Source organism: Triturus cristatus, chromosome 6, assembly GCF_964204655.1.
Source record: "Triturus cristatus chromosome 6, aTriCri1.1, whole genome shotgun sequence".
NCBI lineage: Eukaryota > Metazoa > Chordata > Amphibia > Caudata > Salamandridae > Triturus > Triturus cristatus.
Genome location: NC_140589.1, coordinates 836,427,760 through 836,443,485, shown reverse-complemented (window position 1 = coordinate 836,443,485; position 15,726 = coordinate 836,427,760). Strand labels below are relative to the sequence as shown.

Below are 15,726 nucleotides of genomic sequence, written 5' to 3'. Positions count from 1 at the left end.
AAGAGTCCACTGTCCTTCCTAAAAAAAACATACGTGGTGACTGTCAGATGGGACTGAATGCCCGACTCACTACATAGTTTCTCTACAGCAGGTGGTGAAGATAGGGGTGAGGGAACCAGACATCCAAGTACAATCAACACTTGGTGGTTTCTTCACGTTTGCATCAGTTACGCATCTAGATCATGCCCTGCTCACCTCTGTGGTCTGTGACCTTTCATTGAGTATTTTTTCTTAAAATAGGACCATCTTTAAAGACCTCAATTGAAAGAATTCGGTGGCCCATGCCAAGCACACAATATTATACTGAAATGGCACAGTGCCATGCCTCCTGTGCTTATCTTCTGGTGCATATCATGTGAATGTGAAATTGCATTGTACCACTTTGGAAACGTAGCACTACGTCACATGCTTGGCTTATTGTACTGAATAGCATTTTTGATATTTATCTGGGCGTTGTAACATTCTACTGGTTAAGGGCATGTGACTGTTTGGTCAGAGGGTGGTTGCACCTATATATTAAGGCTGCAAAGAATGTTCCTTAATTTTTCAGACTCTAAACTAATTTCGCTAACTCCGCCTACTCAAACCACGCTCAAGCCCATCACATTAACTTTTTATTTGGGTAGATCACATCCTTTATTGGGGAATGTCAGACTCTCTCATCCCGAATATTATTGACACAGCTACTACACCCCTAAGTTAGGTAATAGGAAAATTGATTTTGTATAGAAATGACAGTCCTCGCTCTCCAAAATGGTTCATCAGAGTCGATTACATATTCCCACCTACAGGCCTTAAATTTGCTTTATTATTTGTTCTAAAAAGTGAACAAAGCTGAGTGTTGCAGCAAACAGAAATGCAGCACAGAGTCACCGGCTCATGTTTATTGGAGTGACTGATTGTGCTCCGCAGGCAACGTGAGGAACAAATGAGTCCTCCGTGTCTCTGCTGGCAGTATAATGAGAGCTGCCTTTGCCCGTTTTATTTCTTTTTTTTTGTTTTGTTTACACCAAGCGAAATCAGACAGCTCGCGCCTCGCCTATCCTCTCGGGTGAGATGTTAATGTTTGACTTCATTAGCGGCTAGAGTGCTCTTCAGTTCTGCTGCTTTGTGGTCTGCTCCTTTCTTTTGCATTAAAGTTTCATTAATGAGGGACTTTTACAAGAATGCCCATAATTATTTTATACGTCACCGGGGCCTCATCTGAGATGGACTTCAATGCATCCTTCGTTTGATTGTGCCACAGTTCATTAAAGCAGAATTCTGCCCTCATCGCTCTCGCCGGAATGAGTTCTTGTAATGGCCGGCAGAGCAGTCTTGTTAACGAAATAGCCTTCTCTTGTACAGAGAAGGGACAGCGCCGGTGCGGCACAGCTGTTTTTGTTGTCTTCTCTATTTTTATTTAAACCAGAAGGCACTAAAGGGGCTTTACTCGTCAACAGGGACCTTAGCGTGGTCAGTAAAACTGGGGGGGATGTGAGCTTCAGATTTCCCAAAAATCACGCTTGCATATCTTGTAAAAATACATTATATGAGAAGCAGGACATGAGGGGCAGTGGAAATGAGTGCGGAGTGTTAGAGGGTCTGTCTGTGTTTTTGTCAGCGCGGACCTGTTAAAATCCAGGATGAAATCAGACCGACACCTCACCATACTCGACTGAAAGCACCTGCAACCAACTATTTACCGCAAAATAAATTTTGTTAGGGAGGTGTAACACCCCAAACGCCCCCCGAAGCTACGTCCCTGCTCATCGAGAACTGCACCTGTATGATATCAGCTTGACGCATTAAAAGCAGCCTGCGCATTGCTAGGGCTGCATCTTACCACAAAGCATTGACTGCAAGTCTTTTGGCTTTACCGCTACTTGTTTTGTCATGGTTTTTGCCAGACTTTATTGTTGGGGAAGTTGGCGGCACTCATCAATATAATTTTTTGGGGCTAAAAGCACACCTTGCCTTTGTGGTCCCCTGGCACTCAACGGCTGACAAAAAATAGTGTTTTTGAATTAAAAAAAAATTATTTTGGGGTTCTCATTTGCTCTTTGTACTTAAGGTATCACGGATTGGTTCATGTGCATAGTTCTCAACCCAAGTGAGTACAGGAACAGGCAGATATTATACTGCATACATTATGTACTACAACGCTGGAGCTTAGCCATATTTTTAGTATGACCACTCACAAAGGAAATACGTTCCTCAACCCCATGTGTTCATTCAGCAGTCTTGCATGCTGCTGATCCCCTTCATTCAGAATAAGACACCAACCTATCCACCACTCAAATTACTTTCATATTTCAGTATACAAATTTAACACTAATCCTTTATGAGATCAGGAGTAGCGTGCTACTCGCCGAAAAAGCGCTTCAACGCCTCGTCAGGGATAGTAAGCGCTATACAAATGCAATTACAATACAACACAATACAATTACACCCCTGTAATGTGAATTCTGTGTCTGAGCAATCATTAAAGATACTAACGTGTCACCTTCCATTTGATGGGTGACACGTGTTCAGCAGATGTGTCCGTTGTAGGTTGTCCCGATTGGAAATATAGTTCTTATGGTAATCTCGATGCAAAATCTGCTGAGTGAAAGGGTTGTAATAAAGAAGCGCTCACCCAGTGAGACAGCTGTGGAAAAATGAACATGTGTGACTGCTCTGAAATTTTGCAAACAAATATGTAGTGCTAGTGGGTAACAAATAAGGGAACGCTAAAGTATTTGTCCATGGGCCTGCATCCAAAGCGTTTCAACTAAGGTGCCAAGATAGCATCTTTCTAAGCTTCTCCATTGACTTCAAAATACAGCTCATAATGAAAGGTTTATTCGGGTCTGAGTGCTGTGTACAGACTGTAACAAAGATGCGCACCTTTTTTCCTCTTGCCCTTTTTAGGTTTCGCCTGTACAGCGTGCACGTGCTGTCAGCAAAAACTTTAGTAAAAAAAAAAAAGCTAAAAACAATGGGCTTACAGCTCTCCCGATACTTAGCGTTGCTTACCATTGGTTGACTCCCACGTCGCTTTCGTTTTCCTGCTTCTAATTGATCGGAGCTTCCTGCTGCTTTCACTTATTCTTCAGTGTTTGCTGGCGTCCGGTCGCACATAGAGTTTGGACCAGGCACAGTTACCGTTCTCTGCAGCCAGTGTCAATCCACTTTCTTTTTAATCAGGCACTTAATAAGAGTGCATGTCTTTATAGGCTCTATCTACCTCTCTTAAACTCTCTCACCCACTCTCCCGTCCTTGTTGTTTGCCCTTCCTTCCCACCCCTCCCTTCCTCCCCTTTTTTTTTTTTTGGTGCCCCCTTTACCCTAACTTTCAACAAAAATGACGGCCAGCGCTGGCCACACAATAGTGCTTTGTTTTATTATATACAAGTTTATCCCCAACGCCAGGGCACAAGTCCTAAAAAAAGAAGTGGGGGGACTAAGCTAGTTAATCATTGTGCAAGTTACATCATAGCGCGTGACATCACTAAAAGTGACATCAGATCCTAAGCCCTCACATATATGTTTAACAGGTCTATCATGAGTACAATTGAGTGCATTTCGAGTATACATGCAAACCCTCCTGATTTAGGCAGAAGATTCACGCTTTTGTAAGCCACACACAAAGCTATGTTGCATTTTGTCAGGGTAAACTTCCTCTACCCATGGTGCTTTCTTTACAAGAAAAAATAGTGGTACTTAAATTATTTCAACGCCTCCTCAGGGGTAGTAAGCACTATATAAATGCTATTTATTTTGTGTAAATACTGGGAAAGACCAGCACAGCTGATGTTCTTAGAGTGAATGCTCATCTCCTAAGCAGAGCCTGAACAAAGTGAAAAGCTGCCTCTCTTGAAGTGCTCACAAGGTGTGAGCCTTTGTTTCTCCTCTGCTGCATTTGCATCAGGTGTAAGGCTCCGGACTGCTCCCAGCCAGGAGACTCCAACAAAAGAAGGCCTGCTAACACCTCAGATTTGACCTCTGTTATGGGCCCAGCAGGAGTCTGAAATAAAAACTCCTTGTCCCCGCCTGCACGTTGTTCCGGATCGAAAGCAGACAACAACGTGCAGGTGCTGTGGAATGTGTCCTGGTGTTTGCAAATTACACTGGTACGAATTCTGCATATTTTTCAGTGGGGCCCAACTTCTTGGCAGGGTGGACGGCGGCCACCCTGTGAAAATAGTGGGCGGATGCCGTCCACCCGCGTGTACTCCCGACTCGTGCCCTGCCCAACGCCACATATAAGGTAGCTTGTGTCTTGCTAAGTTAACATACTTTGTATATTATGTACAAACTAATTTCTTAATGCTGTGCGAGTCAGAATGCATATGCAACTTTGATTTATTTTAACTTATTTGAATGTAAATAAATGTATTCGAACATCAATCGCGTAGGACTTTCTGGGTTGTCTTGTCCACTAGAATTCATATTCATTTAATAACAAGTACATCGTTTGGCCCTGTTGTCAGTGCAAAACTTGAAAACTGCTAAATCCCACATTTCCAATCCATTACTTGCACTCCCTTTTCCAAACCTTTTTAGGTCGAGCCTAGTGCAGCGCGCATGCGCTGCTGTAGGAGAGGGCCTCTTGGAATCACTCCAGCTTTTCTGAAAACTCATGCGTGTTTGTTTCTATTTTCCAGACATTGTATCAGTGTTTTTCGCAGTCTGGTGATCAGTCTGTTTTTTGTGCACTCTGTAGTGATCAGTCACTCCCACTGCTTGTGCCGCGTGCATGTGACACTCTACGCCTCCTTTATGCAATCTGTAGTGCTCACGAGTCACTTGTGCTCAGTTTCATTTGTTCAGACTGCAGTAATAAGCGGTCAGTCTCACTCCCTTCCATTCGCGGTCAATCTTACTCTGTCCTTAATCACTCCACAGTAATAACCATCCAGTGTTCCCTGTTCTTCATCTGGTCTGCAGCCACGATAGGTCAGTCGTGCTCTCCTCTGTTCATGCTCGATAATGATGCTGTATCTTCTCCTATCCTTGCCTATATTACCACTCAGCTTATGTTACTCCTTTCCCTTCTGCATAAAATCTTGAGTCTTCATCCTCTGAAATCACCTTTCCACCCCCTTCGCTCTCCCTGTCACTCATATTTTCTATTTCTTAATAAGCCCAACGGTTCCCTGCTGGATCTTGAAACCACGGTGAAAGTTGTCGGTGGATACAGAGGGTCTAGGCAAATCAGGACAGAACATTGCTTCTGAAAGGCCAACGTGGCTGAGGCAGAGAAAGTCACAGTTCGGGGTTTTGAGATACTTATTATTAGGTCTCGTCTGACCCATCGCATGCGCGGGTCTGGCGAGACTTATTGGGAGGGCTCCAAAAAGTGCTACCAGGCCAGCCTAGAGCTACAGTGCATGTGCGCGCCACGCTTTACCGCGATTAATTTCGCTGTTGCGGCCGCAGGGCCACTTTGCATAGCCAATAGGTCTCGCTTTTGGGACCTTATAAGTATTTAGTTATACAACTGTTACATGCCTAACACTTATAAGGTCCCAAAGGCGAGACCTATTGGCTATGCCAATGCTTGTTTTTAGATCTTCATATTCTTATTTTTTACGTTGTTTAATATGTTGCTTTGATTTTGTAACCGCCAGTGCTTTTTTTGAGCCGGTGGATTCCATGACTCACCACAGCATTTAAATAACAACACTGGCACTTATACAGCAAACTGGACCTACAAATATTGAAATTCTTTTTATGAGTATAACTTAAGGGCATTTTATTCTCTGGTACAAAAGTGGAGACTAAGTGATTTGCCCAGGATCACAGGATATTGGGCCAATGCCAAAACGCAAACTTTGTTCCCTAGCTCTGAAGTCGGCACCTTTCAGTGCTATGTTATAGCTTTTCCTTAATGGCATTTGCCTCTCCTAATCTGTTACTTTTTCTATAGTAGTGCTTAATTTGAGCTGGTGCTTTCCGGAACTCACCACAGCACTTAATTATAAACACTGGCACTTATAGCATAAACTGGAAACAGCGTTTTTGGGGTGCTTTTTATCCGCATTACTTAAGGACATATTACTTTATGGAACATACACTGTTATTTTTATAAATACCACTTAAGGGCATAAGAATTTTTGGTACAAACATGGAAATTAAGTGATTGGCCCAGGATCACAGGCTGTTGATCCGACGCCAAGACTCGAACTTTGTTCCCCAGCTCTAAAGTCGGCATCTTTCCCCAATGACATTTGCTTCTCCTAATCTGTTCCTTTTTTTTTTTTTTTAATAGTAGTGCTAATTTGAGCCGGTGTTTTCCTGCACTCCCCACCGCGTTTAATTGTCAACACCGGCACTTACAGTGCAAACTGGACCCAAAGGTTTTGGAGTGCATTTTACAAGCACCATTTAAAGATATATTAAAACGCATCATAACACGCACAAGTAAAACTCATTTCTGATATATTTTTTATTTATAAACTGCGATGTTGTTTTTGTGCGCAATGTTTTACATGCTCTTTGGTTTTTATAACACGCACAAGTAAAAAGCATTTCTGATGTAGCTTTTATTTATAGACTGCAATGCTGTTATTGTGCATGTCGTTTAATATGCTTTTTGCTTAATTTGAGCTGGTGGTTTCCGGGAGTCACCAAGGTACTTAATTATTAATACCGACACTTATTCAGTTGTATATAATGTTTTTTTAGGTTATATATAAGGTGTCATAAATGGTTATAACACTTTTTTTTATTATAACTTAGAACTTTTAAACATGCTGCACAACATTCACAATACTATACAACACATATTAAAAACATTAACAGAGTCTGTCAAAACACATATAACGCCCCAAATGCGAGACCTATTGGCTATGCCAATGCTTGTTTATGTTGACACGGACCAAACGTTGAAGGAAGTCTGGTGTAGTTGATTGATTTGCGTTGCCGATGTTTCTCAGCGCATTTAAGTATATTTTTAAATAAATTGGGACTGAGTTTTGCCCATGTTTTCTCCCAGCACGTTGTCTAGTCGGGCTGTTTTGTTGCAGGGCCAGCACGCGTTCTCTTGGCTACTGCGCTAGCATGTTCAGCCAAGTGCTGGGCTGCCATCGAGTTTCTAGACGGTCTCTCCTCACATAGTCTGTTAGAACCCTGTTCTAAGGGTTATTTTAAATCATTTTGTGAAATTCCAGAAAAGTCTAATCAACTGGCTTAGAAATTGATAAGGTCTGTAAAACAAGTTAGTACTACTGGTGAGCGGTCGGTACATGCATGCGTTCTTGTAGCAAACTATCAAATTAGTTCCAGGATCAAAGCATATGGCACTTGTTGACCGGATGATGGTGTACTGCTCATGTTCGACGACATGAGAACGATGAAGAACAGTTTATTGTTCAAAGGAGGGGAATGTCAGGCATTTAAAAAAAATTAAATGCAGAATAAAGGGCTTGCAAACAACACTCCTTTAAAGTTCTGCATATTTTAGGTGACATTTCGTAAACCTACATTTTGTTATGTGCATTGGTGTCTTAAATTTGCTAGTGATGTTAAGTACAAGGTCCATACTTCAAAGTTTCACGATTAAATGATAAGCAAACTCTGGAACAAAACAAAATGCATAGCTCTCCCATTAGCTTTGTGAGGTGAAGTGATTTATGCTTTTCAAGTGCTGTCCACTAGACCATATTTTAAAATGTCTGTTTCACGTGTCTGTTTTCGTTGAACTGATGTCTTTTGCATTTAAATGCAAACTGGGGGTGGCGTGACAGGCTCAGTACTTTTGGTCTTGACGGCATTCCCGGGTCTTCAAACAGCATTACTATGCATGTTGAGGTGTTTAGTTTCACTTTCAAGGTTTGGACCTGAAATTCCCAGCAGCTTAGTAGTGTTGGTTGGACTAGCCGAAATTGATGGAGTCACGTTCATGACATGGTGCCAGTTGGCATCGAAAATCTCTTCACTTTGTTTTCTTGGAGATAAAACAAAAATTACATTTTGGCCCCGCGAAGCTGGTGGCTGGCCGGTGGTGTGTACCTATTTGGGTTTACATTTCTTTGATTCGAAGATGGAAAGTGACCCCGTATCTCCCATTAATAGTTTGCTCAATTTTGTGGTTTTTTAAAATTTGTATTTAGAATGCATTTGTATCAATTAACCAGCTAGTTCGTGCTGCTTTGCAGCATGAAAAAAACATTGACAAAGCCAATAGATCTTGCATAGGCGAAACCTGTTGGCTTTGCAAATGCTTGTTTATTTTATTTCCCTTTCCATACACCTCCTTTCTGGTCAGAGTGGTTCACATTATCTCCTTCACTCACGTCACATATCCTACTCTGGCCATAACTAACCTCTGTAAAGTGGCTTGGGATGAGGTGTGTGTAGAGAGCAATTCTGGCATCTTCAGTCATGTGGCATTGAAATAAAGAAAGGCTAAGCTACAACAGAGTGTTGCATGATTCCAAAGCACTTGGACGGTGTTCATGCCACCAGCCCTATGCCAAAAATTGAGGCAAGATACTGGGGACAATTAATCGAAGAAATTGGGGTGAAAAAATCCACCGTCTACTAACCCTAGAAACTGCAAGCTAGTAGTCGCCAGTTCAAAGTTCTTGAGACAGGCTGACCGCCACGAGCCTCATAAAACTTGACATGCCAATATGACTAGTACGAGCCACAAATGTTATGAGCAGGTGGATGCGTGCACGCTATACAAACTTCCAAACTCACTCAGTTATTAGTAATATTGAAAAACAGAGCACACAAATAATGAATCAAGACTAGGACTACCTCCTGCTCGTTGAATGCTGTTTGTTTGAATGTATCATTTGGATATATGTACAAGACCAGCTTTTTACTTTTCCTGGTCCCAAACCTTTGGCCTGAAAACCATTGCTGGTACAAAGGCATGCAGCCCTCTTTCTCCCTGACATTCTCACAGGACGTGAATAAGGAAGAATGCATGTTTTATGTTTCAGTTTCAGTATTGATGTATTAAACCAGCTTTTGATTTATTGCATTGATGTATTTGATTTTTTATCTACTTGTGGGTTGGCTCTATAATTTTAATCTTGTAGTAAAGCTGATCATAAAATATAAACTGGTGAAGGGTAGAAAACAACATTCAGCATTTTGTATGAGTGTTCTGCCCTGAGAAGCTCCCTGACACAGTTTACTTTCTGATTATTTGATTCAGAAGTACCAGCATCTGTTGTGCCGTCTGTGAAAACGACATCTTGCCTGTCAATGGATGGACGCCGACATGAAAACGAGGAGAGCTGGCATGATGGCTGCCGCGAATGCTACTGCCATAATGGCAGAGAGATGTGTGCCCTGATCACCTGCCCTGTGCCAGACTGTGCCAGTCCCACCATACACCCGGGGCAGTGCTGTCCATCGTGTCCAGGTACCCCGGATTTTCAATGGCATATTAAGATATCTATTGTGACCTTGTATGTTTGCGCACCCCTGTTTGATTTCCGTTTGTATTTCCAGAATGGTGTTAAAAGCAATGTGAAAGCTAGTGTTGTCGATACTTACGAAAACAGTATGGTTGTGAAATTTACAAGTCTGCAATTAGAGCAGGGCCACAGGCTCTGTAACAGCTGATAAAATGCCATGCAAGTTTCACCACCACACAATTTGCATTTTTTGAAAGTGATCTGGAATGAGGCGCTGTAGGGACGGCGTCCTCTATTTTTCGCGTTGCTGGTGCACGTTTTGTGATCGAGGGCTAGTGGAATTACACCTTCGCTATAGAGCAGACATGGGCATGCAGCAATACATGAGTTTGGCTGTAGAGCAGATACAAATCTCCACCCATAAATGCATGGCTAATGTCTGCCCAAAGAGGATCTGCCAATACGACTACTCTTATGCTGTGTAGTGACACCATATACCTGGTGATAATGTCAGACCTCTGTATTCTTTATGGGGAACTGTCTGCTTTCTGGCTTTCTGAGATTATTATGTTTCTAAAAGTATTGGTAGTACAGGGGAAATGCATTAATTTCAGCCAAAAGGACATCTGTTAATTACTCTCTGAAACATAATTTCTCTCGTAGGGTACTGTCCATTATAGTCATAAGCACTGAATAGTCTCGCCCAAGTGCGGGACCCCAGAGCACTTTTTCATAAAATATCTTCTTAAGTGCATATTTTTGCCTTTCTTCAGGAAGGCCTGCATAGCCACTTAAGAAGGAAAAAGATTATGCAAGCCTAAAAGAATAGACTACAATGGCCCAATTCTTCATCTTATATTCATACCGACATTGAGGCACCACCACGATTTCCGTCTACGAGCAGGTCAACATCGACGCATCTAGAGCAGTTGATGTTGAGAACTCTTTCGACATTATCAAGGCTACAGGAGGCAAGGAAAAAGAGGAGACATATTTATTCAACTCTAGATTCTGAATATTTCAGAACATACTCCCCTTCTTCAAGGGTTGAACCATGTTCTCCAGTGCCATCTCCTCCTCCTCCACCAGCGTCATCGATTCCACCACCTCCAGTGCTTCCTACACCAGCACAAGTCACTCCCACATCGAGGCCCAAATCTCGGTCCAGATCGCGACGACATTCTCGTCCCATCTTCATAGCCCAAGGTGATCATCTCCATCTTCCAGGTGCTCCCGCCATTATCACTATCTATGATGATCACGGTCTAGACATCATACCATGGATACATCTTCCATGTCTATGGGACGATACTCTCCAACACTTTCAAATTCCCCACCTCCACGCATATCACCGGTGGATAATATCACCACATTCTAAGAGGTTTTGGTGAGGGTAGCTGCAAAGCTCAATATTGCTATGTCAGCGCTAAACTCCCAACAACATCAGTAATATTTGGAACACTTCCAACACAGGTCAGCACCAAGACCATTGCTGCCACTAGTGCCAGCTCTTATAGAACCGGCTTATGGACCTTTTCCTGACTCCAGCCTTGGGTAAACCAGCTCCATTGAGGCTTCAAAAGAAATATCACCCTCCGGAACAAGATCCTTCTCTTCTCCATACAGACCCATCTCCAGACTCTGTGATCGTGGCAAAAAAGCACCATGCCAATACTCCGACTACTACAGCGCCTCCCGATAAGGAGAGTAGAAAGTTAGACTTGGTGAGTCGTAAAGTTTGCAGCACTGCAGCAACCACAATTAAAGCAGCTAGTGCAACAGCACTCCTTGGCAAATATGACAAGGCACTATGGGAATCCATGCGGCAGTTCACGGAACATCTCCCCAGAGATAAACTGGAAGACTTCATGGAAATCCTAAATGAAGGATTAATGGTGTCCAACCAAATCATTAGTGCTGCAGCTAGCTTTCCCTTTTAGCGGCACGAGTACTGCCACGGTGTCTCTCTGGGAACACATTCTTGACTTAGTCTCACATCCCTCAAGCCAGAATCTCAACAGAGAATATTGAATCTCTCATTCTCCAGTACTATCCTCTTTGGAAGCCATACTGATGAGGAGATGCCACAAATAAAAGCAGAAATTGAGACTCTCAAAGCAGTCGGCTTAGAGTGACTCGGAGAGCAGAGGAAATCTTTCAGGCCCTACCAATGGCGTTTCTATTATCAGAAGGTTTAAACCCCTTGGTGGTATCAGGGGCACCAACAACAGCAACAGTTATCCATATTCCAATTACCTTATCAGCCATGCCAACTGAAGCAGACTAGGGGAAGAGCAACCCATTAGCCTGCTCAAGGAAGCAAACAACCATCTAGATCAAAACCCTGCATTATTACTCCCACCCTACCCCTTTTCTGTGACCCATTCGGGTAAGGGGGAAGCATTTCTCGTTTTCTGGCAGAGTGGCAAAACAACACAAGATGCCTGGGTTCTGAATATTGTGCAAAATGGATATTGTCTCGGATTCACCAGTCCTCCACCGTCCATACCTCCGAAGCGGTCCAGTTTCCAACTCAAGCTGCTAAGATCGGAAGTCAACATCCTCTTACAAAAGCAAGCGGTGGAACCTGTTCCTCATAAACAATGAGGGACAGGCATTTATTCCAGGTACTTTCTGGTGAAGAAGAAAGATAAGAGCGATTTCAGACCCATACTTGGTCTCAAAACAGCCAACAGGTGGATTCAGTGAGAAAAGTTCCGGATGCTGGCATCACTTCAAATCCATCCCCAATTACTCCAGGGTGATTGGCTGTGTTCCTTCGACCTTCAAGATGCACACTTTCTTATTCCAATCGCCAGAAAGCATAGAAAGTTCTTGATGTTCGTAGTGGGGTTGGCCCTTTTTCAGTAACAAGTACTCCCATTTGGCCTGAAGTCAGCACCCATAGCATTCTCCAAGTGCATGGCAGTAGTTGCTCTCCATCTCAGGAAATACAAAATATTCATCTACCCATACCTAGACGATTCACTAATCAAGGCATCAACTTCTCAGGAAGCCCAGCTTCATTACAACTGGACTTGCTATCTCCTCCAAAGGTTAGGGCTTCATGTAAACCTCAGCAAGTCATTGCTTATCCCGGTTCAAACCTTACATTATCTGGGTGTCTCCATTGACCCAATAGAGGCAAGTGTGTGTCCTTCGGAAGAGAGTCTTATCGATCCTTCAGAAGTGTCATTCTCTTATGAAAGCCTCTCATCCAACGGTGAGAACAATATCATCTCTTCTCGACTCGATGGCCTCCTGCATCTTCCTCACATCGAATGCCCGTCTCTACATGCGACCTCTGCAGGAATGTCTTGAGGACCAGTGGAGCCAAATGACAGGCAATTGGGAAAACGGGATAAAACTATTCCTTCATGCAAAGATGTCCCTGAAATGGTGGTGCTCCCAGTCAACCTGCTTCAAAGTATGCCATTTCATCAGGAGGTTCCTCCTCAAACAATAGTGGCGGATGCATCACTACTGGGATGGGGAGCCCGCATGGATCTTCTTCAAATTTAGAGCAAGTCATCTCAGAGGGAGATGACGTATCATTTCAATCTCCTCGGACTACACACAGTCCAGCTGGTGCTGAAAGCGTTTCACCCATCGTTCAGATTCCAGTCCCTGCTTGTTCAGACAATTAGTACAGCCACCAATGACTACCTCAACGAGCAGGGAGGAAAGAGGTCCAGGCACTTGTCATACAATACCAAAACAATTTGAAAATCGCTCAAAGCCTGTGTCCTGATGATTATGGCAACTCACCTTCCCGGTGTCCAAAATGCTGAGGCAAACTCAGCAGAGTTCTGCAAGAAAATCATGAGTGGGTCTTACACAATGGCGTACAAAACATCTTCAAACTTTGGGCACTCCAGCCATCGACTTGTTGTCAACCGCAAAAAATGCCTCGAGGTATTTTCAGCCAGGGACACTGGGGAATGCCCTATGGATCGACCGGTCCGGCAGATGTGTCTACACTTTTCCCCTGATCCCATCAGTCCTCATCAAGCTGTCCCACTCGAGAGCCAAGATGATCCTAACACCTCCAGAGTGGACCTTCTTCATTGGTCAGAGCATCCTCATCTCAAGTTGCCATGCAGACCAGAACTTCTAATGAAGTTTGGAGGTCAGATGGTCCACCCCAACCTCTCCTCCTTGAATTTGGCTGTATGGCTCATGAGCTAGTGCAGTACGGACACTTGAATCTGCCACAAGACTGCCTAGACATCCTCAAAGAGGCTATCGGCCTTCAACAGTTCCGCATATATGCCTTTAAGTGGAAGAGATTTTGCATGCAGTGTTCCTTTAAAAATGTGGACCATACAACTTGCCAGGAAGATGTAATTCTTCCATACTTACTACATCTGACAAAATCTGGCTTGCATTTCTCTTCTATAAAGGTTCACTTGGCAGCTCTTTCTGCCAACAGAAAATGTCCTTCACAAACTGTTTTTTTCAAAATGCCTGTGATAAAGGATTTTCTAGAAGGGTTGAAATAGCTACCTTAGTTCATCCTCTGTTTTGTCCGCTGCTCTTGGTAGGCCCTGCTACTGTATTCAGTGCTTAAGACTATCAATGGAAATAACCTTCGAGAGAAGGAATAGTTTCCTACCTGTAACTCCTGTTCTCTCGTAAGGTAATTTCCATTATTATCATAAGCAACCCTCCCTCCTCCCCTTTGGAGTTTACAGAGGTAACCATGAGACCTAAATATTATCGTGCTTCGCCTCAGAGAACTGAAGCAACTGCTACCTGCAGAGCATTATGGGATACTGGTGGTCCCTGCGTTCTTAAAGGCACAGTCTCTATTTTTAACTCCATTAAAGACAGCTTCTGAGTTTACACTGTCCTGCTCTCCTTCATCTCTTTCAAAAAAGGATTTTTTGAAAGAGATTAATGCTGTTTTCTTAACACATCACGAAATTATACACATACACTTCCTCAACCAAGGCACGTGTATTCCAAGGCGTACGCAGTAAGAGCATGAAGAGGACAAGTCTCCCGGTGTAGATGGGCAGTGCCGGATTGCTGGGGATGGACATCAACTGTAACGTGACAAATCCGTATGTTTGGTGGAGACGGCTGCGCTCGGAATAGTTCTCCGGCATGCAGTGGGAAAGCAGAACCCAGCAACTGCCTGGGTCCCGAGGGCGAGTGAAGCCCATCTGGATCCGTGAATATGGTCAAACGGCGACCGTATTCATGGATTCAGGTGCACTTCACTCGCCCTCTGGACCCAGGTGGTTGCTGGGTTCTGCTTTCCCACTGTACGCCTTGGAATACACGTGCCTTGGTTGATCACTGCTTTATGTCCCGACTTGATTCATTTCTACACCCCTGGCTCTTCGCATCCTTCCAAGAGCCAGCCTGCATCTTCCGGACTTGATTTGCTCTTCTCCGTTGGATTCTACGCTACCACCCCAGCACTTACCTTATTCACATAATCAGTCCTGATGATGACCTGAAATTGTACAGGTCAAAATGCCGTCGACCCTTCAGCGCAATTGTGGGTGTTACTGTGGTCTCCATAAACAATTGAATCCCGTTCTTTAAAATTAACTGCGAACTGTTTTTGTGATCTCCAACTGTATTTTTGCACCATTTACTGTTTCTTCACTTTGCCTTGTGACACTGCGCCTTTCACCTTCACGAGTACGAATATGCACACCTACTATTGGGTTACCTATGCATATATTGTAATGTAGTGCTGATATAACTACTTTCATCCCACAACAAGATTTACTTCCTCTTTACATTTCCTTTGTGGTCTCCCTTTTTTACCGTTCCTCTCACATTGATTTGTTTCTCTTAAATTGCATTTGTCTTCTAAATGATTTCCGGTTGAGACATTGTTTCTTGTTTATACACTACAAGAACAGCGCACCCTGCATTCTCTTTTCGTCAAAGATTCAGATAACAATTACAATGGTGGTTATGAGATTGACCAAACTTATCACAAGGAGAATTTATATGACGACATGCAAGAGGCTAGTGGACTTGATATCTCCCTTGAGTCCAGTCCCCGTACTCTATGGCCCTGCCACTGAAGAGAGTACCTCCTACTCCATGGTTATGCTAGGGCGGCCGAATTCCTTGACTTCTAACTCCCCACCTTGAAGGTCAAGACCAGTATACTTACGGAGGCTCTTCAGCTGGGACTGACACCTACTGAGCCCCTCTTACCACTTAATAGGACTCCTAAGGCTACTTTGTTCAGCCTGCCTGCTGGCGAAACTGCATTTGTATCTCAGCTCACCTCACTTAAATGCTTGTTGGCACAGGAGTCTGCAAGCAAAACTAATCCCAACACATTCTCTTCAACTCCACCTATAAGAGAGTCGAAATGGGTGGAGATGATTGGGAAGAGGGTTTTCTTATCCAC

The 15,726-nt window shown here is 43.5% G+C and overlaps 1 protein-coding gene across 1 annotated transcript in view; it reads left to right on the top strand.

Moving 5' to 3' along the window:
• CRIM1 (cysteine rich transmembrane BMP regulator 1) overlaps positions 1 to 15,726 on the top strand; it is an 816,650-nt gene that overhangs the window by 698,657 nt on the left and 102,267 nt on the right. Inside the window, exon 11 of the mRNA XM_085611439.1 lies at positions 9,137 to 9,346. Coding sequence (XP_085467565.1) covers positions 9,137 to 9,346 — 210 coding nt within the window. The remainder of the gene's footprint in view (positions 1 to 9,136; positions 9,347 to 15,726) is intronic.